The sequence below is a fragment of the Condylura cristata genome, unplaced genomic scaffold, assembly GCF_000260355.1.
Source record: "Condylura cristata isolate star-nosed mole 26May11 unplaced genomic scaffold, ConCri1.0 scaffold00008, whole genome shotgun sequence".
NCBI lineage: Eukaryota > Metazoa > Chordata > Mammalia > Eulipotyphla > Talpidae > Condylura > Condylura cristata.
In genome coordinates, this window is record NW_004567109.1 from 36,022,868 (window position 1) to 36,040,827 (window position 17,960).

General features: G+C 36.0%; 2 protein-coding genes across 9 annotated transcripts in view; one reads left to right on the forward strand and one right to left on the reverse strand.

Moving 5' to 3' along the window:
• The first annotated feature begins 1,580 nt into the window (after positions 1-1,580).
• Positions 1,581-13,170, forward strand: USP1 (ubiquitin specific peptidase 1). 2 transcript variants are annotated; one of them, XM_004679063.2, is made up of 9 exons: positions 1,581-2,443; positions 4,410-4,648; positions 6,374-6,494; positions 7,017-7,121; positions 7,600-7,760; positions 8,523-9,229; positions 9,791-9,961; positions 10,514-10,715; positions 11,608-13,170. In XM_004679063.2, exons 2-9 carry the CDS (start codon positions 4,479-4,481, stop codon positions 12,341-12,343), a joined length of 2,373 nt encoding a protein of 790 aa, XP_004679120.1. In that variant the 5' UTR covers positions 1,581-2,443; positions 4,410-4,478; the 3' UTR covers positions 12,344-13,170. The 2 variants fall into 2 exon arrangements, with proteins under 2 accessions (XP_004679120.1, XP_012577729.1); XM_012722275.1 differs by lacking the exon at positions 1,581-2,443 and having other exon boundaries at positions 4,157-4,648.
• Positions 13,171-13,228: 58 nt separating this feature from the next.
• The window catches only part of DOCK7 (dedicator of cytokinesis 7), a 150,543-nt gene continuing 145,811 nt past the window's right edge, over positions 13,229-17,960 (reverse strand). For 5 of the 7 annotated variants that reach the window (XM_004679070.2, XM_004679069.2, XM_004679067.2 and 2 more), the window contains one exon: positions 13,230-15,416. In XM_004679070.2, the coding sequence (XP_004679127.1) occupies positions 15,374-15,416 (43 nt within the window). In that variant the 3' untranslated portion in view covers positions 13,230-15,373. Of the gene's footprint in view, positions 15,417-17,960 lie in introns of all 7 variants that reach the window. The other 2 variants (XM_012722270.1, XM_012722271.1) reach the window with 2 other exon arrangements.

Below are 17,960 nucleotides of genomic sequence, written 5' to 3' on the forward strand. Positions count from 1 at the left end.
AGGTCATCAATGCCCTGCAGAATTTTACCATCTATATTATCATCCCAGTTGATATCTTCCAGTCTGGAGGTTCTAAATACCCTTTGGTGACTCCAAATATATATCTCCTGATCTAATTCTCCACCCTTCCCAAACTTAGTATCTGTTGGCCTAACATCTCTTTTTGTAGGTGAAAATAGACACGTCAACCTTAAAAATCTAAGAATAACGGTCCCTTCCACTAAACTCACCAGTATCCCAATTTAGTAAAATTAGTCACTATTCCACCTGTTTTGGTTTAAGAAAAAATTCTTTTTGTCTGTTTGCTCAACATCAAAATAAATGCTGAATCCCACCAGTTCTCAGCATTGCCACTGCTGCCACCTTATCCCAAGCCACCATACTCTATTCCCTGGAAAACTGAAAAGGCCTCCTAGTTGAATTTCCCACTTGCACGTTTGAAGGTCAACAACAGTCACTTTACAAATCATGCCACTCCCCACATCCTTACCCAGCTTCATCAGTACCCTGACAAATTAATCTCTTTCCCCAGAATCTTCTCACCTAGGCTCACGGGTCATCACCTTTCTTCTTCTTTCTTCTTTTCTTCTTCTTTCTTCTTTCGAAAGGTCAAGCACATTAAGCTTTAGGGCTTTAGGGCTTTTGAAAGATGCTGTAGGGTTCCAAGGCTCCCTCAGCTTTTTCAGCTATTTGCTCAAAAGCCAGCTCAGAGAACACACTCCCAACCTCCTTTCCCTATTATTCGTATCATTTCTTATTAATCTAGTTTAACTACTGTTTCTCTATAGCATGAGCAGCTCCTCTGGAGCAGGGGGTAATTAATGTACGCCTGACTCCTAGCGCCTTGGAAAATGCCTGATATATGTGGACGCCTAAAACCAAACTTGATGAAATGAATTTGAACCGAACTTATCCATCTCAAGATTTACTGCAGCACATGTTTAAGTCTCCTTAAGACACAGCAATATAAACACAGAGCAAAAATCAGGAGCGCCATGCCTCGCCCTTTCGTGTGCGCTCGCACAGAACTCTTAGCTGCTCCCCTAACTAGAGCTTAAACGCTGTTTCTTGTCCTTGGCCGGGTACGAAGGGAAATGAGGTAAACAGGAGAAAATGAGCATGGAGTTGCTACGGAAGGAGCTTCAGCTGTACAGTATTCGGTTGTAAATTCACAGTAGTTCATGGCAGCGCTTGTTGACTGGCCCTGAAGCTGGTGCTCCGAGCCCGAGTAAGCACCGAGCGAAGCACGACCAGAACGCGGGAGCCATTTTCCGAAACCAGTCTCTGTGGTAACCCCGCCCGAGCGTGTACGCAAGAAAGGGGGGCGGAGCTTATAGTGGGGGCCTCATTCCGGAAACCGCACCCTCGGTGGGTGGTGTCCCACCGTCGAGGATTAACAAAACGCTGGGCAAGATTTAACAGTCGGCCGCGAAAGCGCGCACTCGGCCACCAATAAGAGCGGAAGGAGAAGAACCGCTTCAAAGGACAGTTGTATGCACAACAATGATTGGTCAGAGTCCTCCTCTCTTCTTCTTGGTATTGGCTGGACTTCATTCCCCCGCCCACCCAATGGACTTCTATCTAGGTACTTCTGATTGGCTCTTCCTGGGAAGTGGTGGGGGCAAGATTTCGGGGATAGTTCCTCACGGATTGGTGGATTTGAGTACCTGGCGGCTCCTTCTCTAGGAAAGGGTCCGTCCCATCTCTCCTCTGTCCCGTCTCCCGACCCGTACGCTGGTCCCTGAACTCGCGCGCACGAATGGTTAAAAAAAAAAAAAAAAAAGGGTGTGAGGCTCGAGCCCGCCAGCCAGGCCTCTAGCACCTAGCGCGCGCCCTCAGCGAGGACCCGCGCGAGCTGTCCCCGGCGGTGCCTGCGCTGTTTGAAACTGCAGAACCCGTTAGGATCTTGGGAAAACTACCGTTCCAGCTGGTTTCGGAGCCGGTTCCTGTCAGGCGGGCCAGTGGCTGTCACGAGGCGGCTCTTAGCTTTCGCGTCTCTGCAGCGTGGAGACTAGAACCGGCATTTTCGAAGGACGCCACTTCCAATCGCAGCGCTGGCGCGGGCGGAGGCTAAAACACGGGGGTCCTGAGACTGAGGAAAACGCGCCAAGTTCCCCTCGGTGGTGGAGTAGGGGAGACCCTAGCGGTTCAAGCGCTTTGCGGACGGGACTACTTCTAAGCTTCTCGCCATCCCGGTGCGGGCGCGGGCGGCCGCCGCTCCGGGGATGTAGCTCTTGCCGGTGCAAGGCAGGACCGAGCGGCGGCCCGGATTCCCGCTCTCGAGGCGAATGGTCACTCCCCCGTGGGGAGGGCTCTCCGACCAGCTTTTCCTCGGGTCGGGGCCCCTGGGGGCGCGGGACTGGGACTCACCTGTCGCACCCATACTCTTCCCGGTTGGACTCGCTGGCGTCAGCGCCGCGGACTCGCTTTGGGCCATGACCAGGTAAGGAGGGCCTGAGAGGAGGGGCCGCTGCCTGGGCGCCGAGGCAAGTTCGGCTGCGCCCGGTGGGGGCGGCTCTGGAACCCTGGCTTCGGCGCCGCGGGGAGGACCCCCGGACTATTTTGGTGCTGCGCCCTGCGGGGCTGCTTGCGGAACCTTCTGTGCACGGGCGAGGCGCTCCCTCGCCGCCGCCGGGGAGCCGACGAGGCAGGTGCGGGCTGGCTGTAAATAGGCCACTCCGCGGGCCGGGGGGCCCCTGGAGTTGCTGTGGGCCGGAGACCCCGCGGGGCCGCCTCCCGCCGCGCCAGCGCGGAGTCTGACGACCTGGGGCATCCTCGGTCTCGTCATCTTTGCAGCCGCTTTTTCAGTTCCTAGGGAGGTGCGAGGCTGGGAGAAGAAATGTTTTCACTCATCGATCGCGGTCGGTAAATGTTAAGATTTACCGCGCACTTAACTTTTAATTTTCCTGGAATTATTTTAGGACGCCACGTGTCTTAAACCTTTGTCGGAATGGAAATTGAATGTCATGAAGGAAAGCACTTAAGACTGACGGGAGTGTTAACACTGTCAGTTTGCTCAGGAATACAGGTTCTTGTCATTGTGTTTTCTGCGAAACTTCAGACTTAACAAGAAAAACGTTTTACTGTACACACAACCCCCGGCTGTAAGGAAAGCCAGGAGCAAGAAGTGGCGTAGCTTAAGATACGGCATCTGATCATAGTAAATGTTTAATCATTCCTTTGCGCGGGAGCCTGGGAGGTTAATTGATTAGAATTGATAACCCGTTATTTCAGCGGCTTGATCGTTTCTCCCCTTTTATTTGCTTAAGTGCAGTTACTCTTAGAGAAGCCACTTTGCACCATTTATTAGAATTGACTTTTCCCAAAAAGACCTTTTAGGAGAGTAATGCTTGGACATCTGAAAATTTGACGCAGGCTCGTTTCACATTCATGACATTTCATCTGTAGGGTTTAAGTGGCCCGGAGAGTTAACTTTGCGTTGAAGAAGCAATGTGTAAATTGAGCTTTTCACTTTGAGTTGACTTTCAGAATTGTGTTTTCATTGCTGAATTCAGTGTTGTGAATTCTTAGATCAGAGTCAGTCAGTGAAATGCTTAGTAAGGATGGGATTTGATGAATTTTATTCGTTGATCATCGTGTATATTTGAAAGACATTAATGAGGACTCAGTAATGTTCTGGTCATTTTTCTCCAGATATAATGAAAAATAACACTGATGTATGAAATGACTACCACAAATATTACCCCTTTTCATCCACAAGTTTTAATAAAGATGAAGGTTGCCAAGGGCAAGCCTAAATAATTTTTAAGCAATATTTTTTTAAAACTTGCGCTTTGAAAAATTATTGGGAATTCAGTATGTTATGGTTTCTTGACACACACAAAGTGTAGCAATTTTTCATACCACTTTTTGCATATGATTTGCTAATCACCAAATTTTGGGATATGACATTTGGTCTGTGCTTTGTCTTATATGCAAATTATATTTCAAATAAATGTCTTAAAAACCACTTCATGTACTTACAAGTAACTAGAAAAGACCTTGGAAGGACTCTCACTTCCAGTACTCTTTGATTTCTCATTGATTCCAGTTTGCCACTTCATGTTTGCTCAGTCAATACTTTCTCAATGGGTTCAAAAATTATAAAATACATTTTATTCATTATTCCATAGGTTTCTTATAGTGGGGTGTTTTGTGATAGGACTCTCAGGCTAATACCTGAGTATTAGGTATCATATTTTTCATTGTTCAAGAACATTAAGGACAGTTGACAAGCTTCTTCATTTAAACAAAAAACAAGAAGTGCTTATTCTAGGCATTATATTCTAAAATTAGAAGTTCTGATTAGTGCTGTTCCTTTGTAATAGTACATTCCTTTCAAAATTGATTTTGTCATCTACAGCTGGTAACTGAAAACTAAAATAAACCTTTTTCTATTTGATTAACAGATATGATTGTTGATTAAAACATCCCTGTATAAATTAATTCTTGTCAACTCTTCGGGATTGGAAGAGAAAATGCCTGGTGTCATACCTAGTGAAAATAATGGGCTTTCAAGAGGTAGTCCCTCAAAGAAAAATAGACTTTCCTTGAAGTTTTTTCAGAAAAAGGAAACTAAGAGAGCCTTGGATTTCACAGATTCTCATGAAAATGAAGAAAAAGCTTCTGAATATAGTGGATCTGAAATGTATGTATCTTACAAATATTTGTGTTCTTTTAAAATTCTGCATCAGTGAGGGAGCAGTTAACTTGGGTTGACATATCTCCACACCTTTGACATGCTTGGTTCATAGAGGGGAAAGAAATTACTAAGACTTTGCATTGTCCAGTAAGTACAGCACAAAATTTGTGGCTCCCTACAGGGCTCACATCTATAATCAGCTCATTACATTTTGCTGTACTAATTTGACTTAGAGAAATATTCAGTGGCGAAAATGATTTTTCAATTTAAACTATTTGTAGGGCAGTACCTTGTGTGGAAAGGTAGAGGGATTTGGTGTGTGGGAGGGGGGAGTTGAAAAGACTTAGTTACCTGAAATATTTAAACTTTGTAATCATACTTAATAATATGAATTATCAGGCTTGTCAGGGATTTACAACTACAAATTCAATTTGAACTTAAAAATAAGTGCTTTTAATGTAATAAGTCATTCAGTAACCAAAAAGAAATCAGAATAAAATGGAATACTTTGTTTCACCAATAATTGCTCCATTTGGAATCTGTAATCTATTCAACAAATAAGTGCTATGCTGTATGACTTTGGTCCCATGTTAATTTCCTAGTACTAACACTCAGTTTAAGAGATTGTGTGTGAACCTTTTATCAGTATTCAGTCTTATAAACATTGCGAGTGCTAGAGTAATGTATAACTGGCAGCTGTAAAAATGAGAATGCTTTGAGGACATACCATTTGTTAAGTGCAATAAGAGAATTATAAAATTGAACAATTATTATTTAAATGAACATACAGTTGTGTAATTCTCTTAATATATTCTTAATCATTTGCTAACAGAATCTGGGTTCTTAGTATTGCCTTTCCCAAGTACAACAGGTATTCCTAGGTTTCTCTGCAGTTAGATTACTTGATGCCACATTGGCCTACTAGTTCCTAATTTTGTGCTTTATATTTAAATGGAATTAACATCCTCTTGAAGGAATCGTTGAGACTTAACTGAGTTAATGTTTATAAAGTGTCTAAAATTATTCTGCATCTGTAAGTAGTTTTTTTAAAAAAAAAGATTTATTATGCATACAAGAGCTGGAGTGTAAGCCAGAGGTGTAGGGGGGTGAGAGGATTCACCAGAGACAGAGTGGGGAGCAGAAGAGGTGGATCTACTGAAATACACTGCTGAGAGGAGCAGCTGGTGGTTCAGGAGAGGTCTGCCACACCATGTGACTCTCTCCCCTCCCCCACACCCTCCACACCTTCATAATGCTGAGACTTAAGCCCTTGCACTACCAGGGAATCCTCTGTAAGCAGTTTTTGAGCCTGTACAGATAATCTTAAAATAATCTGAATGAAATCCAAATCAAAGTCAAAGATCATACAGCTTTAGCGAAAAGCAACTAGGGAAGTAATATTTACATTTTATGTTGCCCTCCCTGGCAACAGGTTAAGGCACAGCACTATGAAGCTCTCCAGAGCCACCACAGTACAAGTTTGCTGCCTGGCCAAGGAGCTGACCCACATGGCACAGCAGACCTCTCCTGTCTCACCTGTTGCTCCCCTTAATAGTGTATTTCAGTAGATCTGCCTCTTCTGCTCCCCACTGTCTCTGGAGAATCCTTTCACTCTCCACATCTCTAGTCTGTACCCCAGTTGTTACATACATAAATAAATGAATCTTTTAAAAATTTACATTTTTTTATAAGACACATTCATTATACCTTTCTTTCCTCTATACTTAATAGTGATCAAGTTGTTCCTGCAGCACAGTCTTCACCTATGAACTGTGAGAAGAGAGAAAACTTGTTACCATTTGTTGGGCTGAATAATCTCGGCAATACTTGCTATCTTAATAGTATACTTCAGGTAAATTCGTAATTTTGCTATTTAATAAAACTTTAGTAGGCAAAGAATGATGTAACATTAATGTTTGTGAGATTATTGGAAGGTTTTAGTTGTCCACACTGTCTTTGTGCTAAATTATTTTGACTCAAGTTGCATATAACAAATTTCCTTCAGATCTAAGAAAAAATGAATATAAAGGATAGCAAATTGAGTAGATGTTATTTAAGTGGAAGGTACACAGCCTTTAGTTTGTGGGTTTTTTTTTTTTTTTTTTGCTAGAGTCCTACTGCTATGGTAACTTGTTTTTTAAATGTTTTATTCTTACAGTCCTGAGTGTTAGTGATATTTACTTGCTCAAGCTCTGCTTTGCCACCAGCAAGGGAAGATAGCAGGCTACCATGATGAAGCAGAGAACAATTTTTGGCACACATTTTAGAATTTTAAGTAAGGCATATTAAAAGGTCTTCTACAAAAAAGTATGATAGTGTTTTTAAAAAGTTAGGTATATCATTGGTCAGCAAATAAAAATCTTATTTTTTATAGGTATTATATTTTTGTCCTGGTTTTAAGTCTGGAGTGAAGCACTTATTTAATATTATTTCAAGAAAGAAAGAAGCTTTAAAAGATGAAGCCAGTCAAAAAGATAAGGTAAGAAGTGAACAGAATATAATTTTAAAAATTAAATTAATGAAAACTCATTTAGAAATGATAAGCTAATACATAGAAAATTTGGGGAATATAATTATCTCTATAGTAAACTGAAAATTGAATTTAATTACTATAGAGTAGCTAAGTAGATTACAGTGTCCAGTGTCTTCTCCAGCTCTCTATTGTTTCAGATATTTTTATATTATATCACAGTTTGTCATATTCTTGTGCCACCTGTTTTCAAATCGACTATTAAAATTTGAAGATGAAGAATTAAATTTTATATGAGAAAAACATCGGCATAATAGAAAACAAAAAAAAACCATATTTTTGAAGTTTATTTATATGCCTTCATAAGAATTGTATAATGAAATTTAGAAAAGCTTGTATTGTTCAGTAAGACACAAATAGGGAAGGGGCAAGACACTTTAATATATACATATATAAAATTAGTGGTTGTGTGTTTCTTTCTTGACAGGGAAATTGCAAAGAAGATTCTTTGGCAAATTATGAGCTAATTTGCAGTTTACAGTCCTTGATCATTTCAGTTGAACAGCTTCAGGCTAGTTTTCTTTTAAATCCAGAGAAATATACTGATGAACTTGCTACTCAGCCAAGACGACTGCTTAACACACTCAGGTATAGCTGCTACTTTCAGTTTAGCTACTTCTTTCTTTGGAGAACAGTGATACTTGAACAAATGGGGGGAGTAAAGGACAAGAAATATAAAAAATATAGATTATCTATTGTATTTAATATTAGGATTTGTAGGTCTGTATACCTTACGCATAAGAACTATAAAAACCAAATTGTCTGTTTTGTATATGCTTAGAACCATTAGGTTCAACTGGATTCAATTTCTTTGAAGTATTTTTAAAATGAAGCTATCTTGTGTAAAATGGCTTTATCCAAAAACAGTTGTCTTTAAAAAAATTTACTCTTTATAGAGAATTAGGTGTAATAAATACATTGCTGTATATTTACTAAGAGACAGTATATATAAGCATGTGGTCATGAGCAGGTTTTTGAAATGTTAGGTTTTGCCTCTTAGCCTGTCTATAAATCATGGTGATAACAGTACCCACCTCACAGTTATTATGAGAATTACTATATGCATTTAATATAAAAAGCATTTTGAATAAAACATGGAACATGTGAAACACTATATGTCTTAGTTACTATTAATAATATATTTAGAAGAGGATCAAAGTATTGTGATAATGAAAATGAGGTAAAATTTTATTTTTAGCTATAAGTCTAGATGAGTTCACATTAGCTGAGTAAATGTTTTTAGAAATTTAAAATAGTTATTCATATACTACCCCATAAATGATTTCTATATAGAAAGTCTTTTTTAATATTTAAAACTAGAATTGATGAAAGGGAAATTTTTATTTATAGGGAACTCAACCCTATGTATGAAGGATATCTACAGCATGATGCACAGGAAGTATTACAGTGTATTTTGGGAAACATTCAAGAAACATGCCAACTCCTAAAAAAAGAAGAAGTAAAAAATGTGGCAGAAATATCTACCAAGGTAGAAGAAAAGCATCATCAGAAAGAGGAAATGGGTGGTGTGAACGGTATAGAGATGGACAGTCTGAGACATTGTGAAGACTCTAAAAAACTACCAAAAGGAAATGGGAAAAGAAAAAGTGACACTGAATTTGGTAACACAAAGAAAAAAGTTAAAGTAGCCAAGGAATTCCAGTCATTGGAAGAGAACCAGAGGCAAACGAGATCAAAAAGAAAAGCTACAGGTGATACGTTAGAGATTCCTCCTAAGATAAATCCCAAGTACATTTCTGAAAATGAGTGCACAAGATCTTCACAAAAAAAATCAAGAGTTAAAATCAACTGGTTAAAGCCTGCAACTAAGCAACCTAGCATTCTTTCTAAGTTCTGTAGTCTGGGGAAAATAACAACAAACCAAGGAATCAAAGGACAATCTAAAGAAAATGAATATGATCTTGATGAGGAGGACTTGGGGAAGTATGAAAATGTTAACAGTGAAAATGATAACACAACTAATGGTTGTGGACCTGAATCTCCAGGCAATGTTAATAAGCCCGTTAATGTTAATGAAGTTAAACCTATAAACAAAGGTCAGTATAATTTATTCTCTGACATTTGATAGGTAGATTTAACATTTGCAAAATTGGATTTGTCTTCGATGTATTTGCAGTAAAAATCTGGCTAACATGAATGTGGACTATGGTGTTTAGATTGTATTTTGTATGCATAGCTCATTAATCTTTAGGTAATGTTATTTGGTGGAATATACAAGGGAAGTTCAATACATGTATTTACCCCTTAGGCAGTATTTGATATAAACTCAAAAAATTGCATTAGCTAAAAGGCAGTTATAAAGTAGAGAACTAAGGACTGGTTTCTCACAAAGGAAACTAATATTGATGTAGTTAATGGTTTTGCCAAAAGTGTCATCCTTATGTAGGGGTTCTGTAAGCGAATGTCTTTGGGAAGTGTGTTAAGATACTATTTTGACAATAGAAACAACAGTAATTAATACACAGACTATCTCTATGGGGAGTTTATATTATATGGGTAAGGTATTTTTAGATACTAGTTAGCCAGTGAATACATGAAAATCTGCTATTCATGATAAACTGAAAAACTTGACACATATTTTTCTATTTTTGTCTTAGGCGGAGAGCAAATTGGTTTTGAACTAGTGGAGAAATTATTTCAAGGTCAGTTGGTATTACGGACTCGTTGCTTAGAATGTGAAAGTTTAACAGAAAGAAGAGAAGATTTTCAAGACATCAGTGTACCAGTACAAGAAGATGAACTTTCCAAAGTGGAGGAGAGTTCTGAAAGTAAGCTCAAAACAGTCTTCTGATAGTTTGTATGGAGAATATTTTACTCTATTTTGTGTGATGCTCCTGTTTACAGAAGTCATGTGTTAATAGCTTTGCAGAAATTGTGACATATTTATTTTGACTGTAAAAATCAAATGGGGAAATGAAATGCTTTAATAAGTTAACTTTTGAAGACCTGAATCTATTAGGTTATTTTTGTTAAAATAGTATTTGGGCAGCTATTGTATTTAGTATAAACCACCTAAAGTATGAAATATCATAGAAAATGATTATGAGGCTGTATTACCAACTCAGATGTTAAAAATTAACTATTATACATAGCTTTACACTGAATAAGACTAGTTGTTTCTGTTGTCCACCTAAATGTTTGACCATATATTTGAAGATAAGTACACTGTTGAGGATGAACTTTCAAATTTCTGAAATTAAAAAAAATTGCAAAGTTAGTCAATTGAAAGTACATGCTAATTTTGAACATGGAATGCTGTGGTTTAATTTTAAATGTTCTGAGATTTTTCATTTGTAAGTGAAAGGATTTTCCTTATGCAGTTTCTCCAGAGCCCAAAACAGAAATGAAGACCCTGAGATGGGCAATATCACAATTTGCTTCAGTGGAGAGAATTGTAGGAGAAGATAAATATTTCTGTGAAAATTGCCATCATTATACTGAAGCTGAACGAAGTCTTTTGTTTGACAAAATGCCTGAAGTTATAACTATTCATTTGAAGTGCTTTGCTGCTAGTGGCTTGGAGTAAGTATAATAAATACAAGCTCTATGAAGAAAATGAACTCTTATCTGAGAAAAATTGTTAAAAATACTCTTTGGTAGTATAATATAAACTATTGAAACAAAGATAAGCTTAGAAAAATTCTTATTAACAATTTTCTGTAAAAATGCATCAATTTTAAGTTATTTGAGTGTGAATGCATATTCTATGATTTCATACTTTTTCTTTCCTTATTTGATATAATCTTAAAATTCATTAAAGCAGCAAATAAAGTTTTGATATGTCAAAGCTTTTTGAGGGGAGAAATGGGCAAAATTATTTGTTTAAAGGTAAGCCAGGGTGTAAAAATAAATTGAATATTTAGTTTAAAACTTAACTAGCTAAAAAATAAAAACCTTTTTTCAAAAATTAGCACAAAATGCCAGTTACATTTTAGATAGTTTGACTTTTTTCTGACATATATACATAATGTCACTGTAGATTTTTGTTCTCTGCCAATTTTGTGTTTGAAATACCATCAGGGCTTTCCCATATCTTTTCTTCACTGGACTTTTCTTTGCTACAATAGTGCATTATTTTGTTGCCAAATCTTGGCAAAGACAGACTTTAAAATGATTTGCTGAAAAATATAGCAGATTTTGTTTGAGGCTAGGTATTATTACAAATATGTTCATTTTCTTGCACAAAATTAGGTAAAGAAAGAAAGAAGGGAAATATCCCCACAATAACATGATTAGTAATATTTTTTTCTTATTTAAACATTGTAACTAAAATTGGATCTTGTTATTCTTTTTAAGTTCATATAAACATTAATCAAGGCTTCATTCAGACTTTAGTTTCACATTGAATATATAAATAAATATGAAGTTGAATAAAGTAGAATTGCAGACAAACTTTTTCTTCTTCTTCCCCAAGGTTTGACTGTTATGGCGGTGGACTTTCTAAGATCAACACTCCTCTACTGACACCTCTTAAGTTGTCACTAGAAGAATGGAGCACAAAGCCAACCAATGACAGCTATGGATTATTTGCAGTTGTGATGCATAGTGGCATCACAATTAGCAGTGGACATTACACTGCTTCTGTTAAAGTGACTGACCTTAACAGTTTAGAACTAGATAAAGGAAATTTTGTGGTTGACCAAATGTGTGAAATAGGTAAGCCAGAGCCATTGAATGAGGAGGAAGCAAGGGGTATGGTAGAAAATTATGATGGTGAAGAAGTGTCAATTAGAGTCAGTGGAAATACACAGCCAAGTAAAGTTTTGAACAAAAAAAATGTAGAAGCTATTGGACTTCTTGGAGGACAAAAGAGCAAAGCAGATTATGAGCTATACAACAAAGCATCTAATCCTGATAAATTTGCCAGTACAGCATTTACTGAAAATAGAAATTCTGAGACTAACAATGCTAATGGGACCCACGAATCTGATAGAAACAAGGAACCCAGTGACCAAACAGGCATTAACATTAGTGGATTTGAGAACAAAATTTCGTATGTAGTACAAAGCTTAAAGGAGTATGAGGGGAAGTGGTTGCTTTTTGATGATTCTGAAGTGAAAGTTACTGAAGAGAAGGACTTTTTGAATTCTCTTTCCCCTTCTACATCTCCTACATCTACTCCTTACTTGCTATTTTATAAGAAATTATAGAGTGAGTATATTTTCCTTGTGTATATATTAAACAGATGAGGACAAACATTGGTAAAGTTGGTTACATCAATGTCTTTAGCTTATCTTTGAAGCTATTTGATATTATTGGTCTCACTAGATTTTTATATAAATAGTAAAATTTGAATTACTGAAAACCATGTTAACTTTTAGAATTCATTTTCCTTAGTGGAGACTAGTGATACATTAGCTTCTGGGAACAAACTTGTATAGGTTCTTTATTGAATTACCCAAAAATGGAAGCATTTAAACACTTTTGAAGTTACACCTACTTTTGTGTTTGCTTTTTAAAATAAAGTGCTTGTATTTTATCTCCATATTTTGGAGTAATTATATGATGTTTATAGGTCCTGTTGTTTTTCAGCTAAGAAGCAGAATCTCATTTAAGTATATTTAGTTTTATAAGTCATGAAGCCAAATCTTTAATGGGCTGTATTAGAGGCACAAAGTATGGAATATGTGTGTATTCACAATGTTGTACATTTTGTGCCTTGAATCACTTTAAGTGTCTCAGAAAACCTAGACAGTCCCCTTCTCTCTTCCTAAAAATTTTATATGTATTTATGAAAATGATTCTGTACTCTAGTAAATCTTTTTGGGCATGGACTAATTTGTATCTATTCATAGTCATACTGTGCACGACTTGTACATAGTACATCAGACTTAGAGGTGTGACCTTAAATTTAACTTTTTTTTTAAAAAAAACTGGGAGGTTAATAAAATTTAAACTGCTTAACAACTATGTACACAAATGCTTGAATTTTTTTACTTGAGCATTTTTACCACAAATATAGCTGGGTTCTCTTAAACATAAGTGTGTATGTATGTATAATACATATAATGTATTATATAGAAAATACATACACATAGAAGAGAATAAACGTGCATGATTACCTTTAATCTGACAGTGGAGGTGACGAAATTTTCAAACAGGAGAAATTGTGCTTAGTCCATCCAAGTTGTCATACTTAAGAAGCAGTTTTTACTGTAAATTTCATTTAAGTCATCCTTTATAAAAGTGTTTTTGGACACAAAAGTTTGATTAATTTTTCATTTTAAAATAGTATACAAAATTGGAAAATGATCAGTTATACTTGTTAGAGGACATTCCTGGTATTAGGAATATTTAAAATTATTCTAAATAACAAATGCTATTGGAATAACACCACATTTCAACACGAATACTTGTCAGCTAATTACAATTTTACATCATATGGGTGATACTTAAAAAGGTATGGTTCTCATCTCCTTCCACATTAAGCAACACAGTGGAACATTTAAAAAGAACTAGCCCTGAACTTAGCTATATTCTTCTATTAGAGTAGGAAAGAAAGCCCAGAACACTGCTCATAAGCTTCTGATGGAGTAGTTCTAAAGAGCCTGGGAGCATCTTAGTATACTCAAGATACAACCAAGGTCAAGAGTCATTTCAGATATGATAAAGTTTATGTTTTAAGGAAAGTGAAGTATGTGAGAAGTATCAATGTATAATTATTTCAGGGAGAAGAGGAAGAAGCCGCTTCTGACATACTGAATTACACTTTTATAGATCTTAGCAGCTTTTCATCACTGAGATTTATATGAAAAAGTCCCAACAATAGATAATTTGATGAGAAATGATCTAGGAAGGAATACTTAACTTTCTGTTGTTATGTCTTTCCCTTACCCCCACCTAAAAGAGGGAGAGTAGTATATGTCAGCTTAAAAAAAAAAAAAAAATTACCATTCTTGACACCTTGTATTAATGTTCGGCTGGATCCTCTTCCCCTTAATGTTTTTGAAGTTAATTCTTTTCTGACTCTTCTGCCCCTTCTATTCAAATACTCTAGACTCATCTGAAAAAACTTATGATTCAGCTTTTGAGTTGGTATAGATGATAACCTGAGCAAATAATGCCCATTTATAAAGGCTGGCACTGAGTAAGCAGGGGAGGACTATCAATCACTGCTAAGATAAATTACAGAATGAAGGCAGTGTATTAAACTTAATTGGTTTGTAATGACTCATAATTAGCTGGTCAGTAGACCAAAGAGATTATAAATATTCTACATTGTAATCATAAAACAAATTTCCAGAATTAAGCACTTGGGAAAGTTTGTCAATAAGTAACATGTTTTCAAAGAAACTTTTTGCACTAGTCTTGCATGTCATCATTTTAAATAGGTTATTTTAACTAAAATCTCATCTTACATGAACTTTTAAACTGTGTCATAAAACTTATTTAATTGGTAAATTAAACCAGTATCACTTCTATAAAAGCTGAAGACTAGCATATTTAAGTTGAAATAGCAATCTTTTTAGTCAAAGATTAAACTGTCTCTGGGTAGTAGTTATTCCAGCATTTAATCATAGGCAAAAGATTTATCAGGTAAAGTTATTTCTGTGACTTACTCTGCATTCCTTTTTAGGGGTTCTATATGGAAAAAGAAGCCAGTTTTAAGCCTGCACAAACTCAGTATTTCCATCTATTAAACTTAAGTAATTGGAGGCACTTAGGCCCCTAAAATGACTCAGTTTTTACTTTGATTTTGCCTGCTCTGGAATAGTTCTTGAATTAACCAATTTACTCTCTAGACTTTGTCAAGAATGTGTAAGTTCCACTCAGTAAAATTAGTGTAAACGTTCACATATTTAATAGTACCTTTAAAATAAACATTACTACATTTAAAATGGTTGCAAAATTGTTCTATAAATGGTAATATAAATTAAAAATTACAAAGTAAATAAATTTAACATTAGCTAGGGTATAAATAATGGATAAGTGTATAGTGTACCTTTGAATCATTAAAATGTCTTAAAAAAAAAAAAAAAAACATTGCCAGAACATAGCCATGATTCTCAACTTGTAACAATCTACATTTGATATTATTTTGGCTATTGTATACTTAAACAAGTATTAGTGCTATCATATCCAAAATTAAGTCCCATGTCTTATTTTTCAAAAGGTCTTAACTTCACACTCAATGTTGAATACATGGCTCTTCCCAAATGAATAAAACAAGAGTGTTTATTTTAGAGATCCATTTTGCGCAGGCTCATTCGACTGAAGGAATCTCTGGGGAGAAAATGAAAAAGATATAAATAAATATTTTTTACATATTCCTTTAAAATGTGTATACATTTCCTGCCTGATTTTTCTTATTAACTTTCAAGTGATCTGTTCATCCTGCATGTTCTGCCTTACATATTCTGGTTTATAGACCTCTATAAACTAAGGATATTAACAGTGGGTGAAGTATTACAGATTGGATAAAAGATGACCACTGTATGGTAAAGGAGAGAATTGGACTTTTAGTGGTGAACTTAATGTTTTATATACATACGCTGATTTTCACTGTTGGCTCTTAAGCCTACATAAAGGTATAATGCAATGATACTGCAATAAAAAATGTGGAAGTATAGTAACCACTTTACTAAGGCCACTGATCATTTAGTCATTTGGCCACTAGGTGGTAAAATGAACAAATTTATCACATTAGATACTGTGGTAAAACAAGGGACTGAAGGATAGGTAATAGAGAAAATTTTAGAAAAAGACTTACTGGAGGTATTAGAAGGCCAAAAGCAGGGTTTCTTGAAATACTAGAATTTAATACTAGTATACTTTTTATACTAAAAATTGAAAACCCCACTAAATTCTTGTTTATGTGGGTTACATACTGATATTTAACCAAATTAGAAATTAAAACAAAAGTTTTTATTTTACAAAATAATGTTTAAAATGTCATTATACACAACTTTATTTAGAAATATGGTATAAGATTTAGAAGAGTGGCACACTTAAAATATTAAGTTTGGTTTAATAGAAGGTCAAAATTCTCATATCTACTTCTGCATTCAGTCTTTTACAGTATTACCTAGGCTGTAGTCTCTGGAAAACTTCACTCAAGATGAGTAAAAAAACAAAATATTTGCCACTAATAAGGAATTAGTTTTGGCTCAGGAAATAACTCTTTTGTGTCCTAGATCATACATTGAGAACCATTATCCAAATATCTTAAAATATCTACTGAAAAACAATGTTTCAGACTTTATAAATCAGCAAAATAAAAATTTCAAATTCTAAGGAAGCTTCATTTTCTGAGTTCTGAAGAAGAGTAAAGAGGATAATATTCTTCAAGACCTCTTAATGTTATTTCCCTTAATCCTGAAACTGGTTTCTTTTCTCTTGCCCTGCCCTCAAGGGTAAGCAGCCTTTAGAGTCACCAGGAAAAGAAAGGAGAGGTCAGGTGCAATGAGATCATTTTCAGCTTTGAATCTCATAACTTGGTTGTTTTGCTTTGAGGGAGCGTAATCCTAAAAGTAAACACTTTATGCAGAAAAGGGTTTCTCTAAATTCCAAAAAGTGCCTGCAAGCAAGAACTAAAACTTGGGCGACTGACCATAATGTAAAACATAGAAGAAGGTAAAACTCAGGACAAAGGTGTAAGGAAATTAGGGAAGTTTTCCATCACATAGGAAGTAGAATCTTTCCAATCAAAGGAGAGATTTGAAGGAAGTAAGACTAACATTAGTAAATGATGTGACTTAAAAGACCAGTACTCTTACCCAGCTCTCTCATCAGTGAGTATAATACTAACAGGGAACAACTTTTAAGTTGTTTTTTATCTAGGGTTTCTCACATCACTCCAGGATGATGGAAGCAAAATAAAGTTTGGCAGAGAAATGTTCAAATATAGGACAGCTGACCTCACTGTTCCTGCACACTGGGACAGAAAGATCTCTATGTTCCCTGTAGGGCACATGACATACAGCAAGTACTTAGGGACACTTTATGAATGAATATGAGAATTTCTGCCCCCCAAAGGTCTAGAAGTACAAAAAAATTAGATAATTAAAAAACAGGGACGGTTTCCAAGGTGATCAAAGAAAATTGACTCAATTTTATTTTGTACTATATTATACTATGGAATATATCCTGTTTTCATATCAGCAACTTCAAAGGCCTTCAAAATACTCATTAGGTAAGTACAATTTAATAGCTTTGTTACTAATTCAGGAAAATGGTAATAAAATCGGTGCAACAATTCAATAGTTGCATGTATATTTGGGTTTCAAGTAAAAAAAGCAGTTTACTTTGAGCAGTTGTCATGTCTTACCCAGAATTCACAGTCTGCAAAAATAAAAAGTTAAGTATTGTTCTTAAAACTTTACATGCCATTTAATTTCTATGGTAACTTTTGCAAAGTCAAGTAATTTTACAGAGAAGGAATCTAAAAAAATTAAATTGCTTACTTAATTTATGAAATGGAGAAAAACACTGAGTCCATCTTGGTACTCAACAGGGATTACCAGATTTACGAATCTAGAAGAACATGTCGTACACTATTGTCAGGGCTGAGGAAAAGGATTACTGGCTCCTGATAAGACTCTAGTGAATTCTCCCATAAAACCAGAAAGTGTGACAAAACTTTAAAAATAATACCTTATGAAGGCCAGATTTCTTAGTGTTTGATTATAATGAGTACTTAACACACTATATTATTCTCAAATTTCAGAAAGAACTAACTTCTCTTGCAGGTTAATCCATGTGTAGATGAGAAAAGGCGTATGCTACTTGTAAAATTTCAGGTGGCACAATATTAAATATAATAAAGTT